The sequence below is a fragment of the Scyliorhinus torazame genome, chromosome 5 (assembly GCF_047496885.1).
Source record: "Scyliorhinus torazame isolate Kashiwa2021f chromosome 5, sScyTor2.1, whole genome shotgun sequence".
Classification (NCBI taxonomy): domain Eukaryota; kingdom Metazoa; phylum Chordata; class Chondrichthyes; order Carcharhiniformes; family Scyliorhinidae; genus Scyliorhinus; species Scyliorhinus torazame.
Window position 1 is genome coordinate 275,598,413 of NC_092711.1, and position 18,910 is coordinate 275,617,322.

Here is an 18,910-nt window from a genome sequence, read left to right on the forward strand (position 1 = left end):
TTACCCAACTTATTGGAGTTCTTTGAAGGAGTCGCGTGTACTATGGATAAAGGGGAAACAGTGAATATACTGTACTTAGATTTCGAGAAGACATTTGATAGGTGCCACATCAAACATTATTGTGCAAATAAAAGCTCATGGTGTAGGGAATAACACATTGGAATGGATTGAAGATTAGCTAGCTAACAGGAATCGAGTTGGCGTAATTAGGTCGAGTTAGCAGTGGGACTACGGTGCTGACGACCCGGGTTCTGATCCCTGGGTCACTGTCCGTGGGAGTTTGCACATTCTCCCCATGTCTGCGTGGGTTTAACCCCACAACCCAAAGATGTGCAGGTTAGGTGGATTTGCCACGTTAAATTGTCCCTTAAATAGAAAAAAATAATAATTGGGTACTCTAAATTTATTTTAAAAAAACATTATGCAACTTTGGTGACATGGATGAAGGGACTGAAGGTATGGATGCTAAATTTGCTGACGAGACAAAGATACATAGGAAAGTAAATTGTGAAGAGGTGATAAGGAGGGTTAAGTGAGTGGGCAAAAATCTGGCAAATGGAACATATTGTCGACAAATATGCAATTGTCCATTTTGGCAGGAAGAATAAAAAAGAAGCTTATTATCTAAATAGTGAGAGATTGCAGAGCTCTGAGGTGAAGAGGGCTCTGAGTGTCCCGAGTGCTTGAATCACAATAGGCTGGTATACCGATACAGCACGTAATTAGGCAAACTATTAGAATGTTATTGTTTGTTGTGAGGAAAGTTGATTAAAAAAAAGAAGGGAGGTTATGCTTCTGTTGTGCAGGGCTCTGGTGTATTGTATACAGTACTGGTCCCCTTATTTAAGGAAAGATGTAAATACGTGAGAAACAATTCAGATAAGATTTACTAGACTAATACCAGAAATGGACGGGTTGTCTGATGAGGAAAGGTTGGAGGGGTTAGGTTTCTATCCACTAGAGTTTAGAAGAGTAAGAGGCAACTTGATCAAAATCTTTAAGATCCTGAGAGGTATTGACAGGGTGGATGTGAAGAGAATGTTTCCTCTTTTTGGATAATCTGGAACTAGGGGTCACTGTTTAGAAATACGGGGTCTCTTATTTAAGATGGAGATGAGGAAAATCATTTTCACTCTGGGGTTCATGAGTCTTTGGTACACTCTTCCTCAAAAGACAGTGAAAGTCTTGAATTTTGAGTATTTTTAAGGCAGAGCTAGATAGATTATTGATTAACAAGAGGGTGAAAGTTTATAGGGGGTAGGCAGGAATGTGGGATTAGGGTTACAGTCAGATCAGCCACAACCTTATTGAATGACAGAGCAGAGTCGAGGGGCCGAGTGACCTACTCTTGCTCCTAATTCATATCTTTGTATGAAGCATCTTAGAAAGTTCGACCAACATCCACATCCTCAGTATTTTACCTGATCATTGCATCTATGTTAATTTGGTATTTATGGATAATGCAAGAATGTCTGAGCCAAGCTTGAAAAGATTTCCTCAGACTCATCTTCCCAGTTTGTCTTAATCTTAAAATAAATGAGTCATGACTGTTGCATTAATGTGTATGATCCTGTGTTCCAGATCACTGACCAATTTTTACATTTATTCAGCAGAACTCCTTGAGATTTTTGCACATCTATGTATGCCCCAGATTTCTACCAAGATGCAACTAATAATGTCCTGATAATGGTCCTGAAAGTCAGTACTTTTCACAACAGACTCCTGTTGTAATATTGGCAGTCATTTGCTTGTTTGCATGGGGATTTATGCCAGAACCCAAATGCATAGGATTTCACTCCACCTTTAATAGGTGTTTCCTCTGTAGCTAGTCAACAGCAGACTGCCACATTACTTAAAACTGGTCATCAACATAGATGCAGATGGAGCTCTGAACTTTGCAGTTCCCATGCCCTGCCCCATTACTATGACCTGATACATGACTGACTAAGGTATGCTTGATCTGACCAGGTGTCATGGCTAACACGGAGCATATGAGTGCCCAATCTTTGGTCCAGGCTGAAAATGCGGCCTGCACTTACAAGGACTTTTTTCTTTTTGTAGGTGATAAAAGGTAATTATTTAGGAAATATTTCTTAGGGATCCAAAAATCAACTCCTCCCCATCACAATCACCCTTCTCCCCACTCCCCCCCCCTCCCCCCCCCCCCCCCCCACCCCACCCTCAGGGTGCTTACTCTTCCATTATTGTTTCCATTTGTTTCACTGAGACAGAGTCCTGGGTATGCCTGCTAATGGCAGTCAAATTAGGAATTTGAGGTTTCAGACAGGTGCATCTCAACATTTGTACTGAGATCTGCATCATAGCACAGTTCAGACCAGGAATATCGACTATTGTGAAAAAATACATCAGCAATCTGCTTGATACATCTATTCAACCTAGCCATGTTCCATTTACCTCCTGCTTGAAATTTTATCCACACTTCACCTCCTCTAGTGTTAACACAGCCGACTTGAAGACACGGTAACGCAGTGGTTAACACTGCTGCCTCATGGCACCGTGGACCCGGGTTCGATCCCGGCCCTGGATCACAGTCTGTGTAGATTTTGCATTAATCCGTGTGTCTGCATGGGTCTCACCCCCACAATCCAAAGATTTGCATGGTAGGTAAAAAAGACTGCAGAGATACAATGGCAAAATATGGAAGGATTTAATGAAGATCCCTGTTGTATATGCTGCTCTTGCTCATGTATTTGCTTTGTTTGGCCCCTTGTTCCACACTGTAACCAATCACTGTTTGTCGATTTACCATTTGCCAATGTTCTCTGTTGATTATTCTTTTGTCTACTATGTACGTACTGTGTACATTCCCTCGGCCACAGAAAAATATTTTTCACTGTACTTCAAATCAAATCAAATCATAAAATCATACAAGTAGATATATGGCAGTGTGCATCAACTCTGAAAGGTGAAGGGCATAATTAATGCCACAGGATACAAGATGGTATCTAAGACAAATCCAAATTTGTAACACTGGCCTAAAGTGAGATGTTACTAAAATAGAGGTATACCTCATTACCGTTGAATAATTAGAATTTGTATAATAAATACAGAGAAATATCTCAATGTGCTTCATGAACAGGAAGGAGTTGAGGAAAGATCTGGGGAAAATTATCGAAGGAATGATCCGAGAGTTAGGTTTAGAAGTGAAGGAGAAAGTTCACAAGGAGGAGCAATTTGTGAAGGGGCTTTGTTATGGGCCAGGGTTTAGAAAACTCCAAAGTATATAAAGTGTATCACCTGACCCACAACTTTTAATAAATTTTGGTTATGGGGAGCACAAGGGCCCCACACAGTAAACATCTTATCAACTATAAACACTGATACTTTCCCAAATACAATATTCTATAGGTAACCCTTAGTAACTTTCCTAACAACATCCATAAGCCAAAACACTTTTTAACAAAGACAGTAGGTTTGAATTCTCTACAGAAACAGGTATTACTTTGAAATCATCAAATGAGCTGAAGACATTCTTCAGCTTGTAGAGAGATACCAGTATACATCTGCTTGCTTTGACTGCAGCTCTCCAACTCAAAGTGAAACTAAACAGAGCCACAAAGCAGCTTTTCAGCTCAAAACGAAAGTAAAAGCAGAGCAGAGCCCAGCTCCACCCACACACTGACATCACTGCAGCTATTTGATAAACATCAATTTCTTAAAGGTATATCCACCTGATAATTTCAAGCCTTCCAACTAGTGGTGAATAAATGCTTTACCGCTGTGGCTCGCAAACGGTTTTGCACATGGGAATGAGGCTTTTGGGAGGTGAAAAGCTTACTGGAGTTCATTGTGAGAAAGGGCGGGATAGTTCTGAATACAATGCAGATTGTAATATGCAAATATGCAAAAAAACCATATGCAAATATGGTACTTGACGATTTGTAGACTGTGTAGGAGATTTACAACAAGAAATTTTGTCTTGACTTGATGTCGGCATGGATGAGAATTTTTGTGGTTATTGGACTGAGGTCGAGATGGAGATAAGTGCTATAACGGTTGTTTTCATTCCATTATTTAAGTATTCTTAATTTATTCCACAGTCGATAGTACAGAATTTGAGTATGGCTGAAAAATGGAGACACATGTTGTCAAAGCTTTTCATCTTGTACTCACAGGACAATTCGCAAGGTACTTTATTGTAATAGGAACAACAGTTTATACTGCATGAGAAGAGAATGCTGATTGGTTGACAAGTGGACTCAAATTGGTAGCGGCACTGCCATGGAGAATGTATCAGTTAACTCTTAACTGACAGTTATCTTCGAGCTTTATTGAAATTCAAACCAGGCAGATTGGCTCTGATTGGTCAAGGCATTGCACTGAAGGATGAACCAGGGATTGGCGGTCATTAATTTTGTTTAATTGGAAAAGATGCAATGTGTGTACATATTCCTTTTTCCTTCAAAGGACAGGGCCTCATGTGTGAATATCTGTAGCATCCAGATGTATAAGTAAGCCACACTACAAACTTGATAGATAATCTTAAATCGGCTGACAGCATAATTCCTAGCGCACTCAAGATTGTTTAGAAAATGTCCAATCACAGAATCACAGGTAATGTTGAACACTATTAACTGATGCCTTCTCCATAGCAACACCTCTACCAATCAGAGTCCACATACTAACAAATCAGCACTCTCTTCTCATGCAATGTAAATTGTTGTGAACAGTCTTGCTGAGTACAAAAGATTCAACAACATGTGTCGCCTTTAATCAACAGTAGATAAGTAATCCTGATTTTGAAATTGTTTCTTTCAGCTTTGATAAAATACTCCAGTTGAACTTGTTTTCTATCTACATGAAACCTTAAACTTATTAGTGAGCAGATTGTGTGATAATTTAGAGTCATAGAGTTTTACAGCACAAAAAGAGGCCCTTCAGCCATCATGTCTGTGCCAGCCATCAAGCACCTATCTATTCTAATCCCATTTTCCAGTACCCATTTGGTCCATAGCTTTGTATGCTATAACATTTTAAGTGCTCATCTAAATGCTTCTTAAATGTTGTGAAGGCTCCCGTCTCCACCACCCTTTTATGCAGCGAGTTCCAGATTCCAGCCACCCCCTGGGTGAAAGGGCTTTTCCTCAAATCCCCTCTAAATTTCCTGCCCCTTACTTTCAAGCTATGCTCCCTGGTTATAGTACAGAATTTGAGTATGGCTGAAAAATGGAGACACATGTTGTCTCCCTATCCACCCTATCTGCATCTTTAATTCTGTACATGTCAATGTGGTCCCCCGTCAGCCTTCTGTGCTCTAAGGAAAACAATCCCAAACTAACCAGTCTCTCTTCACAACTGAAAAACTCCAGCCAGGCAATATCCTGGTGAATCTCCTCTGCACCCTCTCTAGTGCAATCACAACTTTCCTATAGTGTGGCAACCAGAACTGCATACAGTACTCTAGCTGTGGCCTAACAAGTGTTTTGTACAGCTTCATCATAACCTCCCTACTCATAATCTCGATGCCTCGGCTAATAAAGGCAAGTGTCCCATATGCCTTCTTAACCACCTTATCTACCCATCTTGCTGCCTTCAGGAGTCAATGGACATGCACACCAAGGTCCCTCTGGCCCCTTGTACTTCCTAGCATCCGATATTCATTGTATATTTCCTTGCCATGTTAGTTCTCCCAAAATGCCTTGCCTCACACTTTTCAGGGTTAAATTCCACTTGCCATTGTTCCGACCATCTGGCCAGTCCATCTACATCATCCTGTAATCTAAGCTTTTCTTCTTTGCTATTTACCACACCACCAATTTCCGTGTCATCTGGAAAGTTATTAACTATACCTTCTACTTTCACATCTCAATCATTAATGTACACTACAAACAGCAAGGGACCCAACACCAATCATTTTTTAAAGTTCATTTTATGGGATGTGGGTGTCACTGGCTAGACCAGCATTTTATTGTGAATTCCTATTTGTGCTTAAGAACTGGTGTTGAGCTGCCTCCTTAAACGGTTGCAGTCACTGAGCTTTAGGTATGCCCACAGTGCTGGTAGGGAGGAAGTTACAGGATTTTGACCCAATGTCATTGAAGGAACGGCGACATATTTCCAAGTCAGGATGGTGAGTGGTTTGGAGGAGAATTTCCAGGTGGTGATGTTCCCAGGTATCTGCTGCTCTTGTCCTTCTAGATGGTGGTGATCTTGAGTTTGCTGCCTAAGGAACCTTGGTGAGTTCCTGCAGTGCATCCTGTTGATGGTACACATGGAAGCATAGCAATCAAGCTTGTTGAGCTTCTTAAATGTTGTTAGAGCTGCACTCATCCAGGAAAGCAGAGAGTATTCCATTACACTCCTGCCGTGTGCCTTGTAGATGGTGGACAGGTTTTGGGCAGTCAGGAGGTGAGTTACTCACCAAGGATTCCTTACCTCTGACATGCTCTTGTAGCCACAGTACTTATATAGCTAATCCAGTTCAGATTCTGGTCAATGGTAACCCCAAGATGTTGATAGAGGGTAATCAGCGATGGTAATGCCATTGTATGTCAAGGGGTAATGGTCAGATCCTCTCTTATTGGAGGTGGTCATTGTCTGGCACTTGTGTGGTGCAAATGTTACTGACCACTTGTCAGCCCAAGCCTGGATATTGTCCAGGTCTCGTTGCATTTGGATATGAACTGCTTCAGTATCTGAGGAGTTGTGAATGGTGCGGAACATTGTGCAGTCATCAGCGAACATCCACACTTCTGACCTTATGATGGGAGGAGGGTCATTGATGAAGCAAGTTAAAGATGGTTGTGCCGAGGGCACTTCCCTGAGGAACCCCTGCAGTGATTTGCTGGAGCTGAGATGATTGACCTCCAACCACCACATCTTCCTTTGTGCCAGGTATGACTCCAACTAGTGGACAATTTTCCCCCTAATTCCCAGTCTTGCTAGGGCTCCCTAATGCCATACTCAGTCAAATGCTGCCTTGATGTCAAGGGCAGTCATTCTCACTTAGCCCTATGGTACACCATTGGACACAGTCTTCCTGCCTTAAAAACAATCTTTGACCATCACCCTCTACCTCCTGCCACTAAGCCACTTTTGGATCCAATTTGCCCAATTGCCCTGGTTCCCAAGTACTTTTACCTTCTTGATCAGTCTCCCATTCGGGACCTTGTCAAAAGCCTTATTGAAGTCCATGCAGCTACATCAACTGCACTGCCCTCATCTACACACTAAAAAATTGAATAAAATTTGTAGACACGATCTCCCCCTTACAATTCTGACCATCCTTACTTAATCCTTGCCTCTCCAAGTGGAGATTAATTCTTTCTCTCAGAGTTTTTCCCCAATAATTTCCCTACCACTGATATTAGATTCACTGGCGTGTAATTAACTAGTTTTTCCCCACTTTGCTCCTTGAATAATGGTACCACATTAGCTTTCTTCCATTCTGTGCCCAGAGAGGATTTGAAAATTGGCATCACAGCCCCTGTGCTCTTCTCCCTTGTCTCCCATAGTTGCCTGAGATTCCGTAACTACCTTAAATCTTACCGAGTTATGGTCACTGTCACCCAAATGCTCCCCCATTCACACTAGGTTAGTACTATGTCAGATCTTAATTTAAAATCTATAGTAAAGCCTGAAGATGACTAACCAGAACTTACTAGGTGAATTGAATTCACTACTCACTCAGTCTCTGTGTCACTCTGTCAACTGTCTTCTCACACACCATTTACTGGATGAATACTTGGTTAAGAATGGGTTTGAGGGTTATAATAAGTGGAGAGATATATAAATAAATGGAGAGATAGATACTGCAGTAAGTGTGGTGGAGCCACTTATCCAACCATTCCAACTCCATGTGTTCCTAGTTCACCAAAGTTGAACAAAGCACTCAAAAAATGTTTGACTATGCCACTGTACAGTTTTAGAATACCATCTTCTGATTTATACTTTACTGATCCAGCAATATAATTTTACATTCTATTTTCTTTGGACAGTGCTGCTATACCAACATATGAGCTAGATTTTTCTGTGCATTTTAGCTAGTCTAGTTGAGTGCAGTATACCTCTTTCACCTTTGCCTATAACAATGATGTCATCATCCATTACATGCTTGGAGCATCCGTTATTCCTTCTAAATTGCGATCCCTTGCATTTGTTTAATCCATTGTGTAGATTTCTTGATACTTCCTCCTTCCCAACTGCTCCATCCCCTCCTAATTTAGGATAATTTACCAAGTTGACCAGTTTTTATTCGATTTCTGAATCTAAGTTCTAAAAATATATTAGGAACAGCAGCAAAAGTGCTTGACCTTTTTGGATGTTTTGCCTGTGTTTGTATAAATCCTTATGAAATAGAGATTATGACACTGGAACTGTATTCAATCTGTTGGAAGAAATGGACACGATGGACGTAACAGCCTTATCGCTGTTCATGCCAACATATATAGCAATAAGTGGTGAACAGGTTCACCTGATTGTCTTAAATTAACATCACTGGGGCTGCTGCCATTTATATTTTGGTGTTCCTCTTTAATGATGTATTCATCGTTACATTGTGGCTTTATTATTTCTGTTATGTGAATTATTCTGATAAGAATCTGGCAAGGTGACTGTGAGTGAGAAGGAATGCCTGCCAAAAAAGGAATAATTGGATGGGGAGAAAGCAACATCATGACTCATGTTTTTATTAGATCTGTGCTAAGAACCAGAAATAACTTGCTGTCTGATTTTTCAGAGTGTGAAAAGATGTTTTCTTCAGATGGAATTCTGGAATATTCACTTATAGATGTAAAAAAATTCAAATGAGAATCAGCAGTGATTACGTATTTCGCACGTTGATGTCTGGCTGTAGGCAAGCCTGAAACTTCATTCCTATGTGCATTCATTCACAGCGAGCAGATGCCTCACGGGGAAACCCACTGATGTGAAATTAACATTCTTATACAAGTTACATTTTTTCCAAACTTTGCCCCCTTTTCTCCTCCTTCTGCTGAAGACACTGTGGTTTGCTAAGGAGTGCTTCCAAATGCATCAGTGCCAAACTAATCTGCACCCAATTCTGGTTATTGGTTGCAGATATGCAGGTCGAAACAAAGTATCTCAATGTAAACCTGCCCTTTGAACTCCGTGCGAGAAGGTCGTCCTTCAAACGGCCTCGAATCATAGACTGATTCAGCACAGAAGGAGGCCATCCTGCCCATCACATCTGTGCTGTTCTCTAAAAGAGCTTTCCAATTACTCAAATTCCAGCTTTGTCAACAAATCTCTTTCCTTTCATGTCTTTATATAATTTATATTTTAAAGTTAATACAGAAACTATTTCCACCATCCTTCCAGATCATAATAACACTCCAAAGAGAAAAAGGAAATCCCTCACCCCCATCTCCCTATTGGTTCTTTTGCTGGATACCTTAAAGCTGTAACCTCTCAATATGGACTTGTCTGCCACTGTAAACAATTTTGCCTTATTTACACTATCAAAGCTCTTCATAATTTTGAATACCTCGATTAAATCTCACCTTAACCTTTTCTGCTGGAAGGAGAAAAATTCCAGCTTCTTTAATCCCTCCATTTAACCAAAATTGCGTATATTGTTAAAATAGCCCCAATTGGTCCTCATGAAGAAAGCAAATCTGAAAATCAGAATCTGTCTTTTCTTTCTTTGTAGCAGATGACTGACCTGCCTGCTCGGGATTTCATTCATCTCAAGTTTTTATTTCAAATAACATTCCCTCGTCCTGTGAAAAGGAGAAGGATTAGCATTGAACCCCACTTTAGCCAACCTCCCAGATAGCTAACATCCAAGTTGAGCCTGTTATACATGATTTGTAAAAAGCAACTTGTCTGCCAAGAACCGTAAGTGCTGCAGACTGGAGCAGCAAATGTCTGCCAGATTGAATAAGAACAGCTACCTAATGGAATTTTCATGTGAACAGGGATTACGGTGCAATTGACAATAAAAGGTGCCCAGAGCTGTGGAGGAGTTAATCCACAGATATCAAATATTGTCTAGCAGCTGCCAAGAAAATAAAAATGAATCCACTTAAATTCAGTGAAATAATCATTATCCATATGGTACCATTCCAATCAGTAACCCACACACAAAAAACATTGGCCCTGCTCATCGTCAAAACCCATGTTTTCACCTTCAATTATGAATCAGAGAATCGTTACTGCCATCTGAACCCTATTACTGATCAGTATTGAATGATCTGCAACTACATGTGAAGATCTGTCAGGGCATTAGACATTAATTATTTTCTTTGACCGCCATTCCATGCCAATTGCTGAGGAACATTCAGTCCCTCCACCACCGATGCACAGTAGTAGCAGTGTGTCCAATCTACAAGATGCACTGCAGGAGCTCGCCAATGTTCCTTGGCATCTTCCAACCCATGACCACTGCCATGTGGACGGACAAGGGCAGCGGAAACATGAGAACATCCCCACCTGGAAGTTTCCCTCCAAGTCACTTACCATCCTGACTTGGAAATATATTGTCATTCCTTCACTGTTGCTGGGTCAAAACCCAAGTACTCCATCTCTTATAGCACAATGGGTGTCCTGGCACCACATGGGCTGCAATGGTTCAATAATAATCTTTTAATAATAATCTTTATAATCTTTCTTATTGTCACAAGTAGGCTTACATTAACACTGCAATGAAGTTTCTATGAAAATCCCCTAGTCGCCACGTTCCGGCACCTGTTCGGGTACACAGAGGGAGAATTCAGAATGTCCAATTCACCTAACAAGCACGTCTTTTGGGACTTGTGGGAGGAAACCAGAGCACCCGGCTGAAACCCACGCAGACACAGGGAGAAGATGCAGACTCCACACAGATAGTGACCCAAGTAGGGAATTGAACCTGGAACCCTGGCACTGTGAAGCAACAGTGCTAACCATTGTGCAACTGTGCTGCCCACAAGGAAGCACACCACCACCTTCTCAAGGGCAAGTAGGTATGGGCAGCAAATGCTGGCCTAGCCAGTTTAGCCCACATCCCGCAAAATTTACTTTAAAATTAAAATTAAATCTAAAAAAACATTCCTGCCCAGTTTGGAATGTTTATGACGAATGTGACATCATCAACGATTCTGTGAGATACCCAAAACCTCCACATTTAATTGACATTAGCGTATGAATATCATCCTGGTGTTTTTACGATCCCAGACCAGACCCCCAACAGTGGCTAGGATACTGGACCGAAACGCCAATATTCTAGGTTATTTGAAAGACTGTGCAGGAGGAATGATTCGCGCCAGGAGTGATTGCATGAAGAAATAGGGATATGGTATTTTTAAATTAAAATTTTATTATGAATATAATATTAAACTTTTTAACTTCACACCTGAAAAGACCATGTTACAATTACCCCCTTAACACTACTACTCAATTTCCCATCAAACAACAATGAAAGAAACATACAGCTCTCAATCTATCTTAAAATCAGCATGACATAGAGAACATAGAGTAACAAGCGTCACAGAATCGCTACAGTGCAGAAGGAGGCCTTTCGGCCCATCGGATTTGCACCAACCCTCTGAAAGTGCACCCTACCCATGTCCACTCACTTGTCCACCCCACCCTATCACCGTAACCTAACCTGCACATCCCTGAACTCTAAAAGGCAATTTGTAGCATGGCTAATCCATCTAACCTGCACATCTTTGGACTGTGGGAGGAAACCAGAGCACCCAGAAGAAACCAAGCAGACACGGGAAGAGTGTACAAACTCCACACAGTCACCTAAGGCCTGAATTGAACCTGGGTCCCTGGTGCTGTGAGGCAGCAGTGCCAACCCACTGTGCCATCGTGTCACCCTTATACTCGCTTTATAAAACATATTTGGTTCCTGTTAGAACCCTTTCAGACTCTGGCTGAATATTTTCAAAAAGCTGGTTCACCTGGCATGATTCAGTTTCTTTCTTGGCCCCAAACAAGACTGCTCTGCTTTAAATATTATTATTTTGTAACTATCCTACTGTGATAGAATTGCGAACTCAGTGTCAGACAGAGCAGACTTCACCTCTTCTCTTTCCAAACCTGACTCTCTGCATTCCTTGACTCCACCCAGCAATAACATCATCTCGCCAAGCTGGAAAGAAAAATAACGTTGCAGACCAAAAGAACCTTAACTGCCCAAGGACTTTGCCCAGTCAAACCACAGTGCATTGGCCCAGACTGAAAACCACATTCCTTCGGTCAATTTCACCTTCTGGCTCATAGAAGCTCCTAGGCCTTAACAAGACACAGTCCTTTTTTAAAAATTCAAGCAATGCAGTCAAACACATGTAAATGTAGACTTTTAACCCTTAAATTTTCCTAATATGTCGAAGCCAGTATTCCTAAAATCCTCCATATGTCACACCTCCCCTTAAAAAAAAAAGAACCAACAATGCAAACAAATAGCTTCATTTCTTAAAAACCCTTTAAACATTAAACATTTCTTAAGATTACATACCACTATATTTTATAAGGTATATCATTTCACATTTTTAAACAGGCAAACATAAACATGAGTATAGTCCATTTTAGTCTCTTCACACTTAACAATCATGATTATCCATCATAACTCACATTTTTTCTTCCTCCCACATGTCAAATTCATAAATTAAATGCTTGTAACAATAAATTCCATCTAAATAGTCTCGTATTTCGGTTTTTAAATTTGTCCAAGAATTTTGATGGATTATAGTCCGCATATATAATTGTCTCAAATAAATTATTCATAACATAAATGTTAAAATTGTGTAACGCCAATACCGAACTCCAAGTCTCCTTCTCAATAGTCGAAATTTTTTGGGGTTAATGTTGAATTTTCTAGAAAAATATCCGATTGGTCTTTCAATTCCTTTGTCGTCTTCTTGCAGCAGTACACCAACACCCACATCACTTGCATCAATTGCCATATTAAATGTTTTGCATAATTAGGTGTTAACAACACTGTTGCAGTGGTTAACGCAGTCTTCAGATTATCAAATGATTCCTGACATCCAAATGTTTTGTGTTCTTTTTAGTTCAGTCAGAGTAGCATAGCAACCATGCTGTTGAAATGTGGCACAAATTTCTGGTAGAAACCACTCATGCCCAGAAATGTCAGAACTTCTCTCCTAGTTGATGGTATTTCAAATTCTCCAACAGCTTCCGTCTTCACATTCTGTGGAGCCATCTGACCAAATCCAGATTTAAAGATTTAAATGAGCCATTAGGCTCATTTAAATATGTCTACGCCTCATTCTTCTATGGCCTGGGAATTAACAGCCGTGCCTGGAAGACCATGACGCTGTTTAGCACTGGTTTCCACAAACCAGGACCAGGTGTAATGACACCTGTGTGTGTGTGTGTGTGCGTGGGAGGGGGGGGTGCTCCCAGGCAAGGTGTTACACTTGCACTTCTGTGGACACCCAGGCATCTTGGCACTGCCAGCCTGGCACTTTGTCAGTGGTACCTGGCACAGTGGCAGTGTCACCCTGGCAATTCCAGGATACCAGAGTGGCACTGCTAGTTTGGCAGGGGCATAGCTATGGCGCCAGGCTGGTAGTGCCAAAGTTCCTGGGTGCCAGGTTGCCCATGCCAGGAATTGGTCCATTAAGAGGTGGGGTGAGGGGGGGCTCAAGGACCCCATAAGTGGTAATTGGTTAATTGAGGGGGACCGGAGACCACGGTGGGGATACTGAGGGGTGTCAAATGATCGGGGCGGCCTTTTAAAATGCGCCTATTCGGCGAATGCTCTTCCTCCATTGGCGAGTGCAGGAAATTATGAAAATATGGCCATGGCAGGGCATTGATCGCAGAGGCTAAAAAACAAACGACAAAGTGCCATTAAATAGCAATGTAATTCTCGGCGCTGCAGGTCCCGCGAAACACACGGCTAAACGCGCCCGAAACAGGACTCTGTTTCTGTCCCATGTTTCTGCCGCATTAAACCGCGACCAAAGATTTTTCTTCCTCCTCTTCCCTGAGATCTCGGATTAAGCACTGCTCTTTCTCAGTGAGAATCTGGTGCATTTTAGTGAACTCTGATATCATGTGGGTCTGCAGGCTGCTCGACTGTTCCTTTAAAATGGAATGTCCACTGAGTTCCCAGGTTCGATCCCAGCTCTGGGTCACTGTCCGTGTGGAGTTTGCACATTCTCCCCGTGTTTGCGTGGGTTTCGCCCCCACAACCCAAAGATGTGTAGGCTAGGTGGATTGGCCACGCTAAATTGCCCCTTAATTGGAAAAAATGAATTGGGCACTCTAAATTTATTTTGAAAAAATGGAATGTTAATTATGGTTTGATGGACTAGTTTCGGATTAATTGCTTCTGTGGATTAGAATATTATCCTTTCCTTTCTGCAATCTAAGTTTGTAACCTGTGCAACAGGAGGAAATGATGCACTATACTTTTTAATATTTGCGCATAATTGGTTGACAGAAGTCTGGGAATTTTCAACCTTCCAGCCTAAATTAGCAGCCCCTCTTAGAAAGGATACATGACTTGTTGGTGCAGGAAAAGGATGTGATATGCTGATGCAACAAGAGTTCTCTTTCCAAGCTTGGAGACAAAATAGTTGCAACTTTATCATGCATCAGCTCATTCCTTACCTGAAAATGGTTGTCACTGACACTCAAGTGTAAAACAGTTATTTCACCAGCATTGAGATCATTCACCTTGATGAAAGTAAAATTACTTTAATAATGCCTCATTTGGTTTGGAAAGTCTCTAATTTATTATAATGCTTTTCAGGGTTTGAAATCTCGGAATATCAAAAGAGACAAGCTGCAATGACTGTACGGAAAGTCAGCAAACAGAAAGGTGAGTGTGTATTCGTGCACTTGACTTTCATTCTACAGGCAGTGTTACAGAATTGAAGTTAATTGCTGGAGTAAGAGCTAGAAGGGTTCTGCCCTGATGCCCAGTCAGCAAAGACACTCAACCACGCTGATCAGGAGGTCGCAGCAGGCTTAATTTCTAGTCTGTCCCAGTTTAGCTGGGGCTGAAACCAGATCATATGTGAAGTGTGCGGGCATTGATTTAAAACAAGGTTGGGCTCGACCTTAATGTCCTCAGTGCTTGCTTGAATAGTTGTTCTATCTCACTCACTTGACAAGGTTCATGCGGAGAAGATGATAGAGGGCTACCTTTGTCCACAAGAAGAAATTATCAAAAAACGTTAGACATTTTGCGAAAAATAGTTTTAATCACTGGAGTGAGAAGTTTGAGATACAAACACTGGGGGGGGGGGGGGCTGGATTTACATCTCCAAATGGAAGGGGGAGTTGGGGTGCAAAACACTGCGCTTATTTTGATTCTCCTCCAAAATAAAATGTCCTCTGCCTTTCTGACTCCATGCCATTTTTGTGTATCCATTTCATGGGTTGGTGACATTTGGGTGCACATTGTGAGGACGACAGAAAATTTTATTTCCTCCTGCATAATATTTTTGAGTGATGGAGATGGGCTCTGGAAGTCCCAAGAAAACACATCTCCTTGGAAAGGTTATGAGTGCTGGGTAAAGCCTGCTGAGGGGTTGGGGACTTTCCGATAGATAAATACAAAATATTTTATCACCTTCAAATGTCACTGTTAGATGCTGTACTTCAAAGCATGTATCCTTTTAATGCAGTGACTTATCATAGGGATCTGTCCAACAAAGGTAAATTTAACCTCACATTGACCACCATTGTGAAAGTATTGTCATGCATGACAATACTTTTACAATTGTCAAAAGTTCCATAACTCATTTAAGAAGTAAAAGAGAATTATCCTGTCTGCCTTCGCTGTCATGTTTTGTGCTGTGATTTAAACTTGCTTTGGAAGTTGGAAAAAAATGTCAGCACCTGCTCCCCTTCATCGATTTGCAGGCACCTGGATTTGTCAGTTACATACAAGGTAGTTGGAAGTTTTAATTATGACACCTACATGCATTATGAATGCTTGGCTGTGTTTCAGAAGCTCATAATGGCTTTAGCTCAGCCAGTGGTCCAATAATACAAGAATGTTGACACTTTAAAAGACTATAATAGAATATTCCTTTGATCTTGTTTCTTATGTGTTTATAAACCTAATTAGTACTTACAGGATTACCTTTTTTACACTGGAGTAAATTGTTCTTTCTTTTCCGGATCAATGATAGTGGTTGCATTCAGAGATAGTGGGCGAAATTCTCCCCCAACGGCGGGATGCCCGCTGACTGGCGCCAAAGCCGGCGCCAATCAGACGGGCATCGCGCCGGCCTAAAGGTGCGGAAGGCTCCGCATCTTTGGCGGCCTAGCCCCAACATTGAGGGGCTAGGCCGACGCCGGAGGGATTTCCGCCCCGCCAGCTGGCGGAAATGGCGTTTGTTGCCCCGCCAGCTGGCGCGGAAATGCGGCGCATGCGCGGGAGCGTCAGCGGCCGCTGTCAGTTTCCCAGCGCATGCGCGGGAGCGTCAGCGGCCGCTGTCAGTTTCCCGCGCATGCGCAGTGGGGAGAGTCTCTTCCGCCTCCGCCATGGTGGAGGCCGTAGCGGAGGCGGAAGGGAAAGAGTGCCCCCACGGCACAGGCCCGCCCGCGGATCGGTGGGCCCCGATCGCGGGCCAGGCCACCGTGGGGGCACCCCCCGGGGTCAGATCGCCCCGCGCCCCCCCCCCAGGACCCCGGAGCCCGCCCACGCTGCCTGGTCCCGCCGGTAAATACCAGGTTTGATTTACGTCGGCGGGACAGGCAATTCCTGGGCGGGACTTCAGCCCATCCGGGCCGGAGAATCCAGCGGGGGGTCCCGCCAACCGGCGCGGCCGGATTCCCGCCCCCGCCCAATCTCCGGGAGCGGAGACTTCGGCGGGAGCGGGATTCACGGCGGCCAACGGCCATTCTCCGACCCGGCGGGGGGTCGGAGAATGACGCCCAGTATACTTGAATTCAAATTGTGAGAGGTTAAATTCTTACCAATGGTTTTAAACTGTTGCATGGCTCCTGAGGACTATACATAGAACATAGAAGATACAGTGCAGAAGGAGGCCATTCGGCCCATCGAGTCTGCACCGACCCACTTAAGCCCTAGCTTCCACCCTAACCCCGTAACACAATAACCCCAACTAACCTTTGTTTTTGGTCACTCAGGGCAATTTATCATGGCCAGTCCACCTAACCTGCACGTCTTTGGACTGTGGGACGAAACCCACACAGACACGGGGTGAATGTGCAGACTCCGCACAGACAGTGACTCATCGGGGAACGAACCTGGGACCCTAGTGCTGTGAAGCCACAGTGGGAGGCTTTCAAGTGTCAGTTGAAAGGAATTCAGGACCGGCATGTTCCTGTGAGGAAGAAGGATGAATACGGCAATTTTCGGGAACCTTGGATAACGAGAGATATTGTAGGCCTCGTCAAAAAGAAAAAGGAGGCATTTGTCAGGGCTAAAAGGCTGGGAACAGACGAAGCCTGCGTGGAATATAAGGAAAGTAGGAAGGAACTTAAGCAAGAAGTCAGGAGGGCTAGAAGGGGTCACGAAATGTCATTGGCAAATAGGGTTAAGGAAAATCCCAAGGCTTTTTACACGTACATAAAAAGCAAGAGGGTAGCCAGGGAAAGGGTTGCCCCACTGAAGGATAGGCAAGGGAATCTATGTGTGGAGCCAGAGGAAATGGGCGAGGTACTAAATGAATACTTTGCATCAGTATTCACCAAAGAGAAGAAATTGGTAGATGTTGAGTCTGGAGAAGGGTGTGTAGATAGCCTGGGTCACATTGAGATCCAAAAAGACAAGGTGTTGGGTGTCTTAAAAAATATTAAGGTAGATAAGTCCCCAGGGCCTGATGGGATCTACCCCAGAACACTGAAGGAGGCTGGAGAGGAAATTGCTGAGGCCTTGACAGAAATCTTTGGATCCTCACTGTCTTCAGGGGATGTCCGGGAGGACTGGAAAATAGCCAATGTTGTTCCTCTGTTTAAGAAGGGTAGCAAAGATAATCCAGGGAACTACAGGCCGGTGAGCCTCACTTCAGTGGTAGGGAAATTACTGGAGAGAATTCTTCGGGACAGGAACTACTCCCATTTGGAAGCAAATGGACGTATTAGTGAGAGGCAACATGGTTTTGTGAAGGGGAGGTCGTATCTCACTAACTTGATAGAGTTTTTCGAGGAGGTCATTAAGATGATTAATGCAGGTAGGGCAGTGGATGTTGTCTATATGGACTTCAGTAAGGCCTTTGACCAGGTCCCTCATGGTAGACTAGTACAAAAGGTGAAGTCACACGGGATCAGGGGTGAGCTGGGAAGGTGGATACAGAACTGGCTAGGTCATAGAAGGCAGAGAGTAGCAATGGAAGGATGCTTTTCTAATTGGAGGGCTGTGACCAGTGGTGTTCCACAGGGATCAGTGCTGGGACCTTTGCTCTTTGTAGTATATATAAATGATTTGGAGGAAAATGTAACTGGTCTGATTAGTAAGTTTGCAGACGACACAAAGGTTGGTGGAATTGCGGATAGCGATGAGGACTGTCAGAGGATACAGCAGGATTTAGATTGTTTGGAGACTTGGGCGGAGAGATGGCAGATGGTGTTTAATCCGGACAAATGTGAGGTAATGCATTTTGGAAGGTCTAATGCAGGTAGGGAATATACAGTGAATGGCAGAACCCTCAAGAGTATTGAAAGTCAAAGAGATCCAGGAGTACAGGTCCACAGGTCATTGAAAGGGGCAACACAGGTGGAGAAGGTAGTCAAGAAGGCATACGGCATGCTTGCCTTCATTGGCCGGGGCATTGAGTATAAGAATTGGCAAGTCATGTTGCAGCTGTATAGAACCTTAGTTAGGCCACACTTGGAGTATAGTGTTCAATTCTGGTCGCCACACTGCCAGAAAGATGTGGAGGCTTTAGAGAGAGTGCAGAAGAGATTTACCAGAATGTTGCCTGGTATGGAGGGCATTAGCTATGAGGAGCGGTTGAATAAACTCGGTTTGATCTCACTGGAACGAAGG

At 43.0% G+C, this 18,910-nt stretch overlaps 1 protein-coding gene across 2 annotated transcripts in view; it reads left to right on the top strand.

Moving 5' to 3' along the window:
* arhgef9a (Cdc42 guanine nucleotide exchange factor (GEF) 9a) overlaps positions 1 to 18,910 on the top strand; it is a 276,701-nt gene that overhangs the window by 236,139 nt on the left and 21,652 nt on the right. For both annotated transcript variants that reach the window (XM_072505604.1, XM_072505605.1), the window contains exon 9: positions 14,696 to 14,764. In XM_072505604.1, the coding sequence (XP_072361705.1) occupies positions 14,696 to 14,764 (69 nt within the window). The remainder of the gene's footprint in view (positions 1 to 14,695; positions 14,765 to 18,910) is intronic.